This window comes from Podarcis raffonei, chromosome 1, assembly GCF_027172205.1.
Source record: "Podarcis raffonei isolate rPodRaf1 chromosome 1, rPodRaf1.pri, whole genome shotgun sequence".
Lineage (NCBI taxonomy): Eukaryota > Metazoa > Chordata > Lepidosauria > Squamata > Lacertidae > Podarcis > Podarcis raffonei.
This window is the reverse complement of record NC_070602.1, coordinates 30,802,837-30,818,535: the sequence shown is the minus strand read 5'-3', so window position 1 is coordinate 30,818,535 and position 15,699 is coordinate 30,802,837. Positions and strand designations below refer to the sequence as shown.

The 15,699-nt window shown below is 46.9% G+C and overlaps 1 protein-coding gene and 1 long non-coding RNA gene across 5 annotated transcripts in view; one reads left to right on the top strand and one right to left on the bottom strand.

The window, feature by feature from the left end:
- Nucleotides 1-290: 290 nt before the first annotated feature.
- LOC128408988 (uncharacterized) lies at nucleotides 291-7,984 on the bottom strand. Of its 2 annotated transcripts, XR_008329173.1 has the most exons (3): nucleotides 7,270-7,984; nucleotides 3,523-3,896; nucleotides 291-1,042 (listed from the first exon to the last, which is right to left on the bottom strand). It is a non-coding gene; the product is annotated as an uncharacterized LOC128408988 (long non-coding RNA). The 2 variants fall into 2 exon arrangements; XR_008329172.1 differs by lacking the exon at nucleotides 3,523-3,896.
- A 28-nt stretch (nucleotides 7,985-8,012) lies between these two features.
- FLVCR2 (FLVCR heme transporter 2) overlaps nucleotides 8,013-15,699 on the top strand; it is a 47,892-nt gene continuing 40,205 nt past the window's right edge. For all 3 annotated transcript variants that reach the window (XM_053379029.1, XM_053379012.1, XM_053379020.1), the window contains exon 1: nucleotides 8,013-8,638. In XM_053379029.1, the coding sequence (XP_053235004.1) occupies nucleotides 8,066-8,638 (573 nt within the window). In that variant the 5' untranslated portion in view covers nucleotides 8,013-8,065. The remainder of the gene's footprint in view (nucleotides 8,639-15,699) is intronic.

Sequence of the window (15,699 nt, the reverse complement as noted above, 5' to 3'; positions counted from 1 at the left end):
CGGGCAGCAAAATGTCTTGGGTCAGCCCTGCTTATATACTTGCTTTCAAGTGTAAGAGACAATTTCCCTAATCCTGACAGCTCTAATGGAAGAGGAGTCTCTGCTGATCTCCTGCTAGCTCTCCCCACTGTCCTCTCCATAAAGAATCCCAATGTTTTGACTCATTTCTTCATAATGACTGACCACTGGGTTTCCTCACCTTTACAGAATGTTTCTGCACTAGGCAGCCTGACCTGAGGTAGAAAACAGAAAGATAAATCAGATTTGAAGCAGTAAAAGCAGACAGATAATTCTAACCCTCTAAATATTTTATTGGTCTGAAACACAGTAGATTTATCCACCTTTATGGCATCCCATTTCTGAACGCTCAAGGCAGCTCTCAATACAACAACCATGTAATAAGATAATGCAGATGAAACTACTACTTATATTATTATTACAATTATTAATTACCTTCTACACCACCACCAACTCCTTCTAAATAGCCTATTAGTGAAAGTTTTGTAAGAATCTGTCAGAATATTTGAAGAACCAGTGCTGAAGAACAAAATGACGTAATCACAAAAGGCTGGAAGGCAATCAATCAGGTTTCTGCGATACTTCTGGTCTAGAAAAAAAAGAGAGCAGCACTAAAGCGAATCCTTCATCTCAGTTATCTTCAAAAATCCCTACTCCTCAGCTGCAAAGAATTTCTTGTTTTACAATATGTGGCTTGTTGGACTTTAACCACATTTTGCTGCTTCCCAGTCTACTCCCACCTCTGGCCTTTTCCTTCCACTGAGCTCCCTTGGAATTTCCAACACATTCCATCACCACAAGAAGCTCAGATCATGTCCTCTTTGCCTTAGAACTGTAACTTTCCCCTTATTCTTAATATTTGCATAGCTGCCCCCAATGGTGTTTAGAATTTTCTCTTGGTCCCTCCAAGTAGAGAGTTGCTAGGTGTTCCTGAGTTCCTTTGCCTTCCATGGCTACAGCTTTCCTCATCATGGCATCTTCAGGAACAGGGCTGTCTCCTCAATTTCTTCTTGTTGCGCAGGAGCTGCGCAATAGGGAAAGGGGGCCAAACTGTGATTCAGTGAAACTGATTGGCAGTAGGTTCAGGACAGAAAAAAGGAAGCACATACAACACATAGTGAATGTACCAATATAAGAACATAAGAAGATTCCCCTGCTGGGTTAGGCCCAAGGCCCTTTCAGCCTAGCATCCTATTCTCACAGTGGCCAATCATGTGTGACTCCAAGTAACTAGGATTTGGAGGTGTTGAGAAGAATGCAATGTTATGCTAAGATATGGTTACCAGATTTTAAAAAATGAATCCGGGGACACTTTTTTTTTTTTTTAAGCCGAGTAGCAACAGGGAGTCAGTAGTGGGGATGGTGAGGCAAAAGACCCTGGGCCCAAACATACATGCATATTGTATAGAGGTGCGAAGACCTTCTTTCACACCCTGTGAAACATAAACATAAATGCAGAGTTTTTTAAAAACTGGGCAATGGCTGCCCGCGCCGGACTCCAGAGCCTCCCCCGATCAGTCAAAGCAAAGGGGGAAGGGGGCAGGAGATAGCACAAGAAACATCATGTGCGAACAAGACACATCATATGGGGACTTCCAGCAATGAAAAATGGCGGGCGCCACAGCAGCGAGCAACTCCTGAAGCCAGCCAGAGCCAACTGCGCTACCAGGCTCGCTCTGGGCTGCTGAGGCTGCCGCTGCCACATTTCCCAGGGACAGATGTGCAAATCTGGGGACATTTCGGGGACGGAATTTGTCCGGGGACAGATTTGCAAATCCGGGGACTTTCCCCGGGAACCGGGGATGTCTGGTAACCCTATGCTAAGATGATTGCTCCATCAAGGCAAGCATTTGGGCTTCCATGAAGGAATGACCAACCCCCTCTGTTCTCTTGCTATGCACTGATCCATGGGTTCTCCTGTGTGTGCGCGAGGAGGGAGAGGCAGGAAAGCCCTGTTGTGGAGGTGCAAGTCCTTGCACATAGCCATCATAGCTAGTAGCCACTGATAGCCTCCCCCACCCCCATGAATTTGTCTGAAGTCCTTTTAGAGCCTTCAAATTTGATAGTCTTTGCCAAATTTAATGCCATGAGATGGTGATGAAGGCTGCCAGCTTAGATGTATTTGGAAATAGGGTTGAATAGATGAATGAACACTGCAACAGCGGCTTAGAGTGAATCCTCCATGTTTGGAAGCAGTATACCTCCCACTTCCAGAAAGAGGGGTCAAAGACGATGGCTGTCATATTCACATATGTGTGCTTTCCTAAGGTTGGCCGCTGTTGGCAGCAGAATGCAGGATGGACCTTGACCTGATCTAGTAAGGCAATGTTTATGTTCTTATCTTGAGTATGCACTCTTAATTATGTGCAGGGGAATAGACTGACCACCTCATGAACGGTTCACAACCTTTACCCCTGCTCCATCACATTCTGCCACTTGGCTCAGAGTTTGTACTCTGGGCTGCTGCTTGGCTCATCAGCAGGTGTATATACGTTGTTTTCATTTAATGGGGCATGCACCCTATTTTTAACCTGGCCAGATGTGAACAAAGTCAGGGACTCTCCCAACAATCACCCAGTCACCTTCTTTCAAAGTTTGTAAGGAATTTATATCACTGTTCATCAGTGCTATTTTTCTAGAAAAAGAGGTGCTGGAACTTGCCATGAACACATCCCTTGTTCCCTTATAATGGCAACGGTGCCCACCTGAGAGGTGCCAGAATTGAGTTTTGCCGAGTTCTGGCTTAAAAAAAGCCCTGCTGCTCATGTTCTTTCAGGGTGTGTGCATCACACATGATGCCAGGATTTGCCTTATCTCCTTCTGAACATTTCTCTATATTTTTCTGAACAAATAGTGATCTAATTCCTTTGAGCTGAAACTACTGTCAGGTATAAGCTACTTCTAGGACATTCCCTACTGCAGCAGGAGCACAGCTGTCAACCTTCCCTTTTTTTGCGGGAAATTCCCTTATTCCAGCGCCGTTTCCCGCTGCTTCCCGCTGCTATCCCGGATTGTTAGATATCCCATAGACTGTCCCTGGGACAGGTGAGGCTGTTGATCCCTTATTTTTGAGGCTGCTGATCCCTTATTTTCAAATCTGAAAATTGACAGCTATGAGTAGAAGAAATGTGTGGTTTGAGAAGCCAGCCACTGAATGCCATGCTTGCCTCTGGACTTGGCCTCCTCCACCGTTTTTTTATATGAGGGGCACCACTTCACCCCAAATATTGGGGGCACCCAAATGACTCAACCCCTAGGAGCTGGTGCCTCTGCTGGAGGGCATCAGGCTGCGGAAGAGTGTCCTTAAGTTTCCAGTACAAGCGCTTTGTGTCTTTACTCTAGAGGAGTGCCTGGATGAGGAGCTTACAGTTCATAATGCTGCTTGCTCTGTTCTAATATTTCTTCCGAACAGCTTCAGCAAACCTCACAACATCTGGGAAACCAACACAGAAAACAGGGAAATATGTTTGCATAAGCATTCTCTAGCACAATCTACAATCTCACCTCATTTCTCTCTCTCATGGCAATGCCCTTGCAGGCTGAGCTGGGAGTCCTTTTGGCCTTGAGATGGTAGTGAGGGGAGAAGTTCATGCTTTTTCTTCATTCGTGGGCCTTAGAGGCAATATTTTGTTTACTTGCACAGAAGATCCTGATTAAAAGATCTGCTACCCAGGGAAGCACAAGTGAGTTTTGTTTGTGCCAGTCCTCTGGAGCAGAAAGAGTGCCGTTGACTTGTTGCATTCTCTCCTCATGCCCACCTGTCATTTTGTATCTGTCTGGGCACAGGGTGCCCTGGAGTATATGGCTGGAAAACACTGGGTACGTGCACAGTGTTGCTGATGCACTCAAGTTGCAAGCCTTCGGTATATGACCCTTTCCTGTGTGTAGAACACAGTGCAATTTAGGGCATGAAAATAATAATGTCTCTCCACTTAACTTGAAAGCACAAGGGGGAGAAGGAACGGCATGAGCGCAGCTGTGTAGGGCTCATCTGGTTTAGCTACAGGTCAAGAGTGAGGTGAATCTGCGCTGCAGGGGCCTACAATGTGTTTTCTTGGCTCTTGAGTATGTTATTTGTCCCTAAAGTCATAAGAAGTGAATTTAAGTTCAAACATCTGACATGAAAACTGAATAATATCCTAGTTTAGAAAAACTAGTGAAAGCACAGGAAACAGGAAATGATGTTTGTGGCTAAGCGGACCTATCTATGATGGTCACTGGGCCTGCTATTGAGCATTGTGCCTGATTTTTTTGCTGAGAGGTTACACAACATTGGCTAGATTCTGATTTCTTTGAGGGGAGGTCAGACACTCTCCAGCGCATTTCCTCATCACTTTCCTTATTGCAAAAAGTGGGTTTGTTGCATAAGACTCAACCTTGCATCCCAACAAAGCCAATAATAAGGATGGCTGGAGACAAAAGTGGGTGGGGCCATCGCTTGACACACAGTCTCTCTCTACCCAGTGGGCTTCGGGGAGGGGGGGGGAAGGACAGGCCACTCTTGCCAGAGGCCTGAATCAAACAGTTGTAGAAGGCTTTCACACACACCTCCTCCCATCACTCTATCCATTTTGGCTCCCCTGCATTCCCTCCATGCTTCTCCCATACGCCTTCAGGCTGCAGGTTCTCAACTCCTGGACTAGGGAGTTAGCCATGGGTGACCCAAGATTCCACACAACTGGGATTAAGTAAGTGGCGCTGCGGGTTAAACCACAGAGCCTAGTACTTGCCGATCAGAAGGTCGGCGGTTCGAATCCCCACAACGGGGTGAGCTCCCATTGCTCGGTCCCTGCTCCTGCCAACCTAGCAGTTCGAAAGCACGTCAAAGTGCAAGTAGATAAATAGGTACCGCTCCGGCAGGAAGGTAAACGGCAGTTCCGTGCGCTGCTCTGGTTCGCCAGAAGCGGCTTAGTCATGCTGGCCACATGACCCAGAAGCTGTATGCTGGCTCCCTCGGCCAACAGAGCGAGATGAGCACCGCAACCCCAGAGTCGGTCACGACTGGACCTAATGGTCAGGGGTCCCTTTACCTTTACCTTTTCCAGTCATGAAACTACAACTAGAAACAGGGGTCTAATCGCTCTAAGGTAAATCACACAAAGAACCAGGCCTAGAATTTTGCATTTATAATATGCTACCCTAGACTTCAGTTCCAAGATGCAATGCCTTCTGCCAAGATGCATGCAAACCAACCCAAGATGCATGCAAAACCATTTTATAGACTTGTCACAGTAGAACATGTTAAACCTGCCTAGCTCATAAATCGTTCCATTACAGCTAGCAAAATGCCTTTCCAAATTAGTTCTAGCCCATAAATTAGCTATAAACAGAGAATGCATCAAACTAATGCCATTGACATTAGTTAATGGTTTTTAGTGTCCGTAGCTGGCTTATCAACTCTGAATTTATATATTTTTAATCCTTAACTTCTTGCAGAACCAGCTACCTACTAATCACAAATGCTTCTCTACAGTGGAGTGCGGCGAAATGTTGCATAGGAGAACAGTTAGGGCCAGACGTGCCAGCTTGCGAGGGCGATGGAGGAGAGGAGAGGGAATGTTGTGCAACATTCTTCCCTTCACCAGGCCTCAGACAGAATGCTGGAACCCTGCTGCCTCCCTCCCAAAACCAGGACTAGCTTAGTCCCCCTAGTCCTGTCTAATCTAGTGGATAGCACTCTATGTTAGAGAAGCAATCTATGCCTCCAGCGACAAAGTTTGCTTCCAGATTACCTGTTTAATTAGCATTCAGCCTGATTTGTTTGCAGAGAGATTTGATTATGTGTCAGCTATCTAATGAGCATTTATCCTGATTTATTTGTGTGGGGACTGGATGATGTGTTATCCCACACCTTCCAATTGCAATTGAATCTCACCTGGCGGGGGGAAAAGACAGCCTGGAAGTGCCCAGACTAGGTACTTTATTCATCTTTTATGTACCCCTTCTAGAACAAACTCAATACAATTTATCAGGGCAGATGAACCACCTATTAACCGTACCTCCATCTTCTCTGGATTCAGTTTGAGCTTAGAAGGCTGCAACCCTTACTTCCTAGATTGTGTATTAAGTTCCAATGAGATCAATGACACTTGCTTCCAAATAAATATGCTTAGGACTACAATGTAAAAGATGCCGAAAATGTCTGCAGCTGGATTTGATGCCTCTCCTCCCCCTCCCCATCACAAGAGCGAGAGAACATGCTCTTTTGTTTGCATCAGGAGCCAAGTGTTATGTTTTGCAGTGGGAGCTGACCCAGTTCTCTGCTGAATCCGTTATTGACTTGTCGGCTGCTGCTGCTCTCTTTGTACAGAGCCCTGTTCCCCCAACTGAAGGTGCTTGTATAGCATTTCACTCAGTTTTATGAAACTCTGTTCTATGATATAATGAGCTTTTACAAAAAGAGCAAGTGCTACCGACTTCAACTGAGGTCAAAAGGATCTTTCTACCATTGCACTACAATGTTCTGCTTTATGCTGCTGAAAAGCTGTATCAATAGACTTTCTTTTTGGTGCATAACTTACTGCAGTGGTGCAACTAGGGAATTTTAGACTCTGGACTTAACGGTCGGTGGGGGATATGGGTGGGGCTTTAAGATAGCCATGTTTATCACTTCACAGCGAGTATTTCTCTTCTCCGCCTTCTCATGCTTTACCATTCTTGATATGTTACTGCAAAAAACAAACAGATAACAGTTTGCCAGCCCTGGTTAAAGGTAAATAAATACTCTCAGCATGTGCTGTTTTTCATTCTGTATTCACTTCCTTCAGAGCACCACCAGGACCACAAGAACAAGAGATTGTTTCTGCTGTCCTGGTGCGAAATGTATTAACTTGGAAATCAGCACCACATTGTTCTAGAAAGGGATACTATATTTTAAAACTAAAAATAATGCAATGAGCATCTGTTACCATGCACAGCCGGCTACCCTCTCACTTAAAAAAGCATTGAGAAGGAAGGTTGTGCAGGAGTCTGCGCCATCCTCCTTGGGCCCCTAGCTGCCCATATGCCTGTTTGGATCTGTCCCCAACAGCTGCTGCTTTCTCGGAGGTTTATTTGGGACCCGGGACTTCGGCCACTGACCTGCAAGTCCCGTTGTGCTATGGACAGAGAGTTGGTTCCCCGCTCTTTTATCAAGTCGCTCTTGCCTCGGGCAGCGAACCAGGAACTAGGAAGCAGCTTTAGCCTCCGATTTTACCGGCAGTCAGGCTGCGCGCACCCTCCCCAATCCGAATTGAGAAAAAAAAACCCGACCTGGTCGGTGTGCACGCCCTCAGCCTGGCAGACCGCGAACCGGGACGTCGCCCCCCTCTTCCCCAAGCTAATGACTGGGACCGGATGACTGGCGGTCTTTCGAGCCACGTTCCTCTCGGTCGACGCGCCGCCGGAAGAATTTTGGCAGGTCCTTCCCGCGCTCCCGCCCTCAGAGCAAAACGACGCGGGAGCTCGTGAGGCCGCCGAAAAGGTTCCCGCGCTCTCGGTGCGGACGGAAGGCGGGAGAACAGCTTGGCAGGCCCACCCCCACCCCCACCCCACTTTCCCGGAGGCTGCGCAGGGCGCAACGCTAACGGCGCTGCGCGGCTGGAGAACCCCGGACGGGACCGTCGGGGGGCGCGCGCCTGCGCCACTCTCTGCGCCCCTCCCCGGGCTTTTTCGCGGGACGGAGAGAGTTGCCATAGCAATAGCAGGAAGCAGCGCAGAGGGGCGGGGGGCAGGCAGCCAATCCGCGCCCGGAGGGGCGTGGTGGTGGGCGTCCAGGTAGCTCCTTCCAACGCGGGCCGGGGGGCGGTGGTTTCTGGCTGACGCGCCTCGGCGGGCGGGGCGTGGTGACGTGCGCCGTGGAGGCAAACCTTGAGCTGGCAACATGAGCCGCGAAAGGTGAGCGCAAGAGGAAGAAAGTCCGGCGAGGCGAGGCGAGGCGTGCGCGCGGGGGGCGCTCGCTGAGGGAAGAGTGAGGGATCCCCGAGCCCGCGCTGGTGGCGCTTGCTGCAGCTGGTGTCCCGCCGTCGGAGGAGGAACTTGTCGCTCAGCGCGCACTTCCTCGGCCGCTATGGTGAGCGGGGAGCCGGAGCTGGGAGAGAAGCGGACCGGGTACCGAGCCGAGCCCGACCTGCTGCAAGAGGCGAAGCCCGAGCCGGCGGACGCCGAGACGCCCAACGGGTCGGCGCCGGGGTCGGTGCCGGAGGTGCGCCTGACGCGGCGGCGCTGGGCAATCGTCTTCCTCTTCAGCGCCTATTCGTTCTGCAACGCTTTCCAGTGGATCCAGTACGGCAGCATCAGCGTCGTCTTCGCGCGCTTCTACGGCGTGACCCCTTTCGCCATCGACTGGCTCTCCATGTGCTACATGATCGTCTACATCCCGCTGCTCTTCCCGGTCGCCTGGCTGCTCGACAAGAAGGGGCTGCGCCTCATCGCCCTGGTGGGCTCCGCTCTCAACTGCGTGGGCGCCTGGGTGAAGACGGGCAGCACCAAGCCAAACCTCTTCCCCGTCACCGTCCTGGGACAGGTCGTCTGCTCGCTGGCCCAAGTCTTCATCCTGGGCATGCCGTCCCACATCGCTTCCGTCTGGTTTGGGTCCCGGGAGGTCTCCAGTGCCTGCTCCATCGCTGTCTTTGGTAACCAGGTAGGTGGCAAAATATTCAGGTATGCATTAAGACCCGGGTTCCCAAGTTGTGACCCACAGATCACCAGCTGTCCACAAGCTTTACTCAGATCCTTCGTAGTGTATCTGTGGCTGAAAATAGTAGATGGTGCATCGGTTGCCTTTTAATATTTGTACTGATTTTTAATTGCATTTGTATTGCATTTGTATTTCTTATATTGTACTTTGTTGTGTTGCAGGTTGAAGTTTATAGAATTCAGATTGTGTCTTTCAAAACTTAGATACAGCTTTTCATTTATAAATGTATGAATCTCAAAGTGATTCAACTACAGCAGTTCAGCTGCAACAGCCACAACTAAAATAAAACTTCAGTATCTACAATCAGGAAATGCCAGGGTAAAAAGGAAGGTCTTTGGGAAAGTGCCTGTTGTCAGTGCTCACTTGATCTCTACAGGGATCTCTGGTCACACCCACACCTTCCATTAAAAGCACATTTAATGGGGGGGGGCCCTTTTTGTATTAATCATTGTGCATTCGCCACCAAAGCAGCCACTATGTGTCCTGGTGCCTCTTTCAGATCAATTGAGCAAGTTATCATGCCACTACAATGGCAACACCATCAAAATAAATAAATTAGTGGGTGGGGGCACAGAAGGGACAAAGTACGTTGAACCTTGTCCAACATACGGAAATGAAAGAAGCGATCAAAAATACAATTACAAATCATACAGCATCTATCACCATTATAATTGCTACAATAGATAGAAGAATCATTGAGTGGTCCACCAATATTCTTAGCAGTGGTCCATGGCCAAACTGGGTTTGAGGACCACCAAATTAAATAATATCAACTATTTCCATCTTGTTCAATAGTATAAGGTCAGAGAGAAAGAGATGAGGGGGGTTAGAGGAAAGGAGGTAGTCCTTTCCTCTACATAAGACCACATAACACCGGTCTTGAAAGATCTACATTAGCTCCCAGTATGTTTCTGAGCACAATTCAAAGTGTTGGTGCTGACCTTTAAAGCCCTAAACGGCCTTGGCCCTGTATACTGAAGGAGTGTCTCCACCCCCATCGTTCTGCCTGGACACTGAGGTCCAGCACCGAGTGCCTTCTGGCGGTTCCCTCGCTGCGAGAAGCCAAGTCACAGGGAACCAGGCAGAGGGCCTTCTCGGTAGTGGCACCTGCCCTGTGGAATGCCCTCCCATCAGATGTCAAAGAGAAGAACAACTACCAGACTTTGAGAAGACATCTGAAGGCAGCCCTGTTTACAGAAGCTTTTCATGTTTAAAAGACCACTGTATTTTAATATTTTGTTGGAAGCTGCCCAGAGTGGCTGGGGAAACCCAGCCAGATGGGCGGAGTATAAATAATAAATCATTATAATTATCATCTGATATTGAGAGGGCTCATCCATGTTTTTGCTTGCCCCATGCCTAGAAAGGACAGGCCCACATGGTTTTCCACTTGACTCACTCTTTCTAGGCACAGGTCCAAGTAGTTTTCTCCATTCTTAGGGAAAACCTGCTCTTTAGCTCTAAATTGGAGCAAACATCAATCCATTCCAGAGCAAACCCAAATTGCTACTTGCCATTGGCCCATCTGGGGTTCTAGTTTCCCTGCCAATCAGCTGACATCACACTGATCGGTGGGTGTCAGCTGGTGGGCAGGGGTGGTGGTGTTCAATTCTTCATTGGTGGTGTGCACTAGTTCCCTGCAGAGAACTGGTGTTCACAGATAATGCAACAGGATGGTACACTTAGTTCATTAGCTGATCAGCAGGGTGGTGTTGGTGTTAAATTCTGGTCAGTTTGCCTGAACAAATCACTTTGCATTGAAACCCCTGTGATCAGGAAGGGGGTTGAATCAAAACTCCTGCTAAAACTACCCCCCCCCCCACTTTACTGATGTGCTTTGATGTTCCGACTTTGGGACTTCAAAACACCAAATAACATGATGCCGTTGTGATATCAGATGATTTACAGGCAGGCCACCCACCTCTCAGATTTGGTTTGAGAGACCAATCCTGATAAGGATCTGACCTGTGGAGCCAAACAGGTTCCCCGCCTGTGATCTACTTTGTAGGCTAAAAGCTTGCTAGCATAAAGGAATCACTAACCAGTGGAAAGTAACAGTGGCGAATAAATCTAGATGTAAGACATGTGTTGCTATACTTCCTCAGGCATGTGCATAGCTGGTGCACCAGCCTAAATTAGGCATAAATGCTCCTGGCAAATCCTGGTGCAAGGCAGAACCCAGGAGGATGCCCAGACTGTGAGTCTGATTCTTCAAGGTGAGTACTACCCCATCCAAAACAGGCTGAATCCCTATTCCAGAGTCTGCATCCTTCCTGACTGGGAGTGCATGTATCTATTTTAGCTTCCATTTATTCATCCTCATCCAGCCCATTACTGTCCCTAGGGATGTGCTTCTGCTAAAGTTCAGTACAGTGATACCTTGGTTTACAACCATAACCCGTTCCGGAAGTCTGGTTGTAAACCAAAACAGGTTGTAACCCGAGGCTCGCTTTCACCAATGGGGCCTCCAAAAAAAAAAAAAAATTGGTTGTAATCCAAAATAAAAATGGGTTGTAATCCAAAAAAAGGGACACACACTTCAGGGTCTGATGTGGTTGTAATCCAAAATGGTTGCAAACCAAGGTACCACTGTACCTTTCCTAGCTAACAGCAGAAGTCTGGAACAGTGTTTCATGCTCTCCAAACAGCATAAGGTGTTTATTGTTACTGAATTTTCAGAACTTCCTTATGAAGTTAAAATAACAATCCAGTTATTTTGTGCAGTTTCCCCCCCCTCTCTCTTTTATTTTACTTCATGCTGTATTTCTTACTGGTTTCTAATATATATTATATATATATATATATACACACACACATATACACCAACATTTATAATACTGCATGATTGTAGTAAAACCTCTACTCTGATAAATATTAAAATTATCAATAAAGACAGTTAAAAACAATTAGTGGCTCTCTTGTGATACTGGCAGCAGATCTGAGCTCTATACTTCCCCCTCCTTTCAAAATTGGCATTGTTATTAAAGAAGTGTCTTCCTAGGCAGGGGAAAATAAAGGAAATGTACGTGTACATCAAAGTACAATTGTCTCTGGTGAGTTTGTTTGTGCATGATGTGGCGGAAGCGTTCAATGTTCTCTATCCTTCCGCAGGGGTAGCCAGTGTAGAATCCAACAGATGCTCTAGGCTAGGACAACAATTCCCATCATCTGTGACCATGCTGGCCGGGGCTGGTGGGAGTCCAGCAATATCTGCAGACCACAGCATTGGCTACCCTTGCTCTAGTGCCGTCTCCCTAAATACTGATTCTGCTGCATCAAAGGGAATTCCCACATGCATTTGCTGCTTTTATCTTGATTAAGAGGGAAGCCCAGGACTCTCCTGTCTTTGCGTTTGTGGTTAGCCTCACTGTGAAACTAAGGCCTTCATTTTAAATATAAGATCATGCAATTATCCCTCCAACCCTCAAAGACTGTGGGTTGTATTCAGCAATATGCTCTTCTGATCCTTCTGCCAATGCAAGCGTTTTAGCTAGCAGGTTGAAATGCTCTCCTTCTCCTCCCTGCCCAAAGCAAACGCTGTTCTGGAGTTCTCCAGAAACCCTCTAAGCCAATTTGGGTGGGTACCTGAGAAGAGGAGAGTTGGGGAAGCCACATTGTTCAAGCAGAAGTCCTTGCCAAGGGCTCATTAGGTGAATCATACTCTATTAAGATAGTGAGAGGACCACAAGGCAGTTTATAATAAAAAACACAAAAATGCATAACATAGTAACAAACAAAAATAATGCCCGCCTTGCAGTTTAAAGGGCCATGTTTCTGTCAGAATAGGTAGAGAAGGTAGGTTTTTAATGTTTGATATTTTGTTGTCGTTTTACAATTTGTTGGAAGCTGCTTAGAAGGGCTGTGGAAACCCAGTCAGGTGGGCAGCAAGCAAATAAATAAATCTAGTTGCTTTATAATAGCTTGTATTTGGAACATTTTCTTTGCAACGAATGGCCACCATAGGGGATGTATTAGTACTCCTGCAAATTTGATGGATCCTCTTACTTGGAAATCTTTCTTTATTTTCTTGCCAAGTATGCTGCTCTCCAGTTGTTTGTCCTAGACAGAATATTATTGCTAGCATCTACTGTGCTCAATAATGATGTTCTTTTCTAAAATCAGGATATTACGGAGCTGAACAAGAGCAAACAAAATAAGTTTCCCTCCGGCTCCTGTATAAGAAATGCTCTGTGTTCAGGTTCTTCCCCCTCACTGGTGTGGATTGCTGAAGGCAAAAGGGAAGTGCCTGATGCTGACATTGCGCAATAAGAAGATGCCTTGGCTTTCAGGCAGTCTTCCTGAGTTCTGCACACGCAGAAGATATAGGCATAATAATAGCTGTGAGCATTAAAAGTCAGTGTCGTTGGAAGCAAATGTTTCCATATGAAGGTGATGGTGAAGATTGCTGCACGCATTTGAAAGGAGATAAGTGTGCTTGTCTCACCGGACTGAAATTGCATGTCCTTAAGAATGATCTCTCAGATCAAGTACCATTGATGCATTTTAAATGGCTCTTCATAGCAGAGACACTTAACTTTGTAAAACTGTTTGAGCTGTTAGAGACCTAAGTCAGCAGCTGAACGGTTCCTCTGCCAGAGTTGTCTGGAAATGCACACATGCAGACAGAGAGAGGGAGGGAAGGAAGGAAGGAAGGAAGGAAGGAAGGAAGGAGGGAGGGAAAGAAAGAAAGAAAGAAAAGCTCAAATAGAACTCAAAGATAGAACCTTTCTATGGGATTTGAGCATGGGCCGGCAAACTAAGGTCCGCGGGCCGGATCAGACCCAATTGCCTTCTAGATCCGGCCCATGGAGGGTCCGGGAATCGCTGCATGGATTGCCAGCATGCATGTTCTTTCCCTCTCCCTCACACGGCTGCACTTTTCTCCTCAGGGATGGAGCAATCTTGTCCTATTCCGGGCTCCATTGACGGCGGGAGTCGGCTCACCCACCTGCCCACCCCAGCAGGGCGGTGCTGTGAAGGGGGCATGTGATGCCTGTGGCCGGGTGCTGCTGCATTTTCCTTCTCCTCCTCCTCCCTCTCCCTCAGTCCTCCCTTCCTTCTTTCTCTGCGCCGCTTCCTCGCACGCTTTCTTCACCCCTCCCTTCCTCCTTCATTCCTCCCATGGCGTTCAGGCAGGTTGTTGCAGTGGCCACGGCCGCTGCTTGCGGGTTGGCAGGCAGCTCTGTCTTCACAGTGCCCCTCGGGAAGCAGTAGCAGCAGGTGGTGGGTAAAAGCTCTGACGACGCCTTGGTTCCCCTACCTCCGTCTGCGGCTCCTCTGCTGGGGCTGCTGCTTCTGCCTTCGCCGGCCAACGCAGCCTCCTACCCCGCCATGGCGCCTGGCTGGCTGGAGAAGCCCAGCTGCAGCTATTGGGACAACAACTGGGACAGGTAAAGCAAAGCATCTTCACGCCTCTTTGCGGCTGGGCAAAAACCGTTCTCTCCCCCCCAAAAAATATAGTTGGCCCCCCACAAGGTCTGAGGGACAGTCCCCCTGCTGAAAAAGTTTGCTAACCCGTGGATTTGAATGTGGGATCCCTCTTTTCCCTAAAGAGGGTACAGGTTACCGTAGCAAAGAGTTGACTTTTGTAATTTTGCAACATTTGCGGCTGCTTCACGGTGTAACATAGATACTTATGCAGTAGAAACATGTCAATGCGTTTGCCCGCTGCTTTGCACTTGGGCAGGAGTCCCGGGGATGCTGGCATATTTGGGGAGCATGTTGCCTTGGCATATTGCCTGTGCTGCATTTTCATGGTGCATAGTTTTAAGTATTTGATGTGACAAGAGCCTCTTTCTGTCAGATTTCACATGTCTCCTTGGTTGAAATAAAGTTGATTTATCTTTCTGATGTCTCACTCTGTTGGAGTTTGGTAATTTTATTATAGTGCAGAACAAAATAGACTGCTGGCTGAAAGGATAAAGAAAACTCGAGGCCATTCTAAGTACAGGTTTACAGATGGCCAAGTTGGAACAAAGAAGATAACAGTTAATACTGATACCAGCGGTCTTAAAAATTTCAGCGGCATCCTGTACGAGGCCAAAATTCAACGACTTTCCCAACGCTTATCTTCCATTCTGTTCAGTTTACTACATTATAATTGCAAAGCCCTGCAGCGTCTTTTGTGTTGGCACCAAGTGCACCAGACCCAGTCGCACTCCCCAAAATCCACCTCTGCTGATACTGAACTTGTAGAAGATACAGTAAATAAAACCTGAAAGGAAATGATCTTCTTTGCCAACAAGTACTTACTGAAAGAGAAGGAATCAGTGAGGAGGAAGAGCAGATTGCCTTTCTATCTCTCACAATTTCCCCTGGTTCAGGTAGCTCAAGATAGCATCTAATTACCAACATTTATTCTAAAGGCTTGTCAGCTAGTGCGTTTGCCCCATTCTAAATAATCCCCACTTGTGCTTTTTCATTGTTTAAGTTATCACATGATTTCTTGGAACACACCACACACGATGTTGCAAGAGGGATCTATGAGACTCCTTCTGCTTCCCTGCTCTCCAGCTGAGTATCTTGACCTTAAACCCAGAATGCAAACACTGAGATAGGGAGACAATGTTTTTGGGTTGCCATTGGGGACGTGGTACATTAGACACATCTTGTAGACTTTGCTTTTGTTTCAAGGACAAAAGTCTGGATAGTATCTCTTATAAAATGTTTGATGCGATACCACAGAGTACTGTTCCTTGAGCTGTTCATAATGTTTTTAGTAGCCCTCTGCCTTTCAGCTAGGCTGTCATTTTGTTTAGAGGAATAATTTGTCTGGTACTGTAGTTTTTTCAGAGTTTGCTGTTGTGACCCAACATGTTTGACTTATGTTTGGTGGCTATCCAAAGTGGGCTTAGGTGTCAAATTTTTATTTTTTATTTTTTAATTTTTTATTTTGAATTTGTTTTTTATTTATTTGTTAACATTCTTATATTACATCGGTAAATGTTGTCATATTACATTACAGGACTTACTATAATATAATTTCCAACATGTATACAAAAATT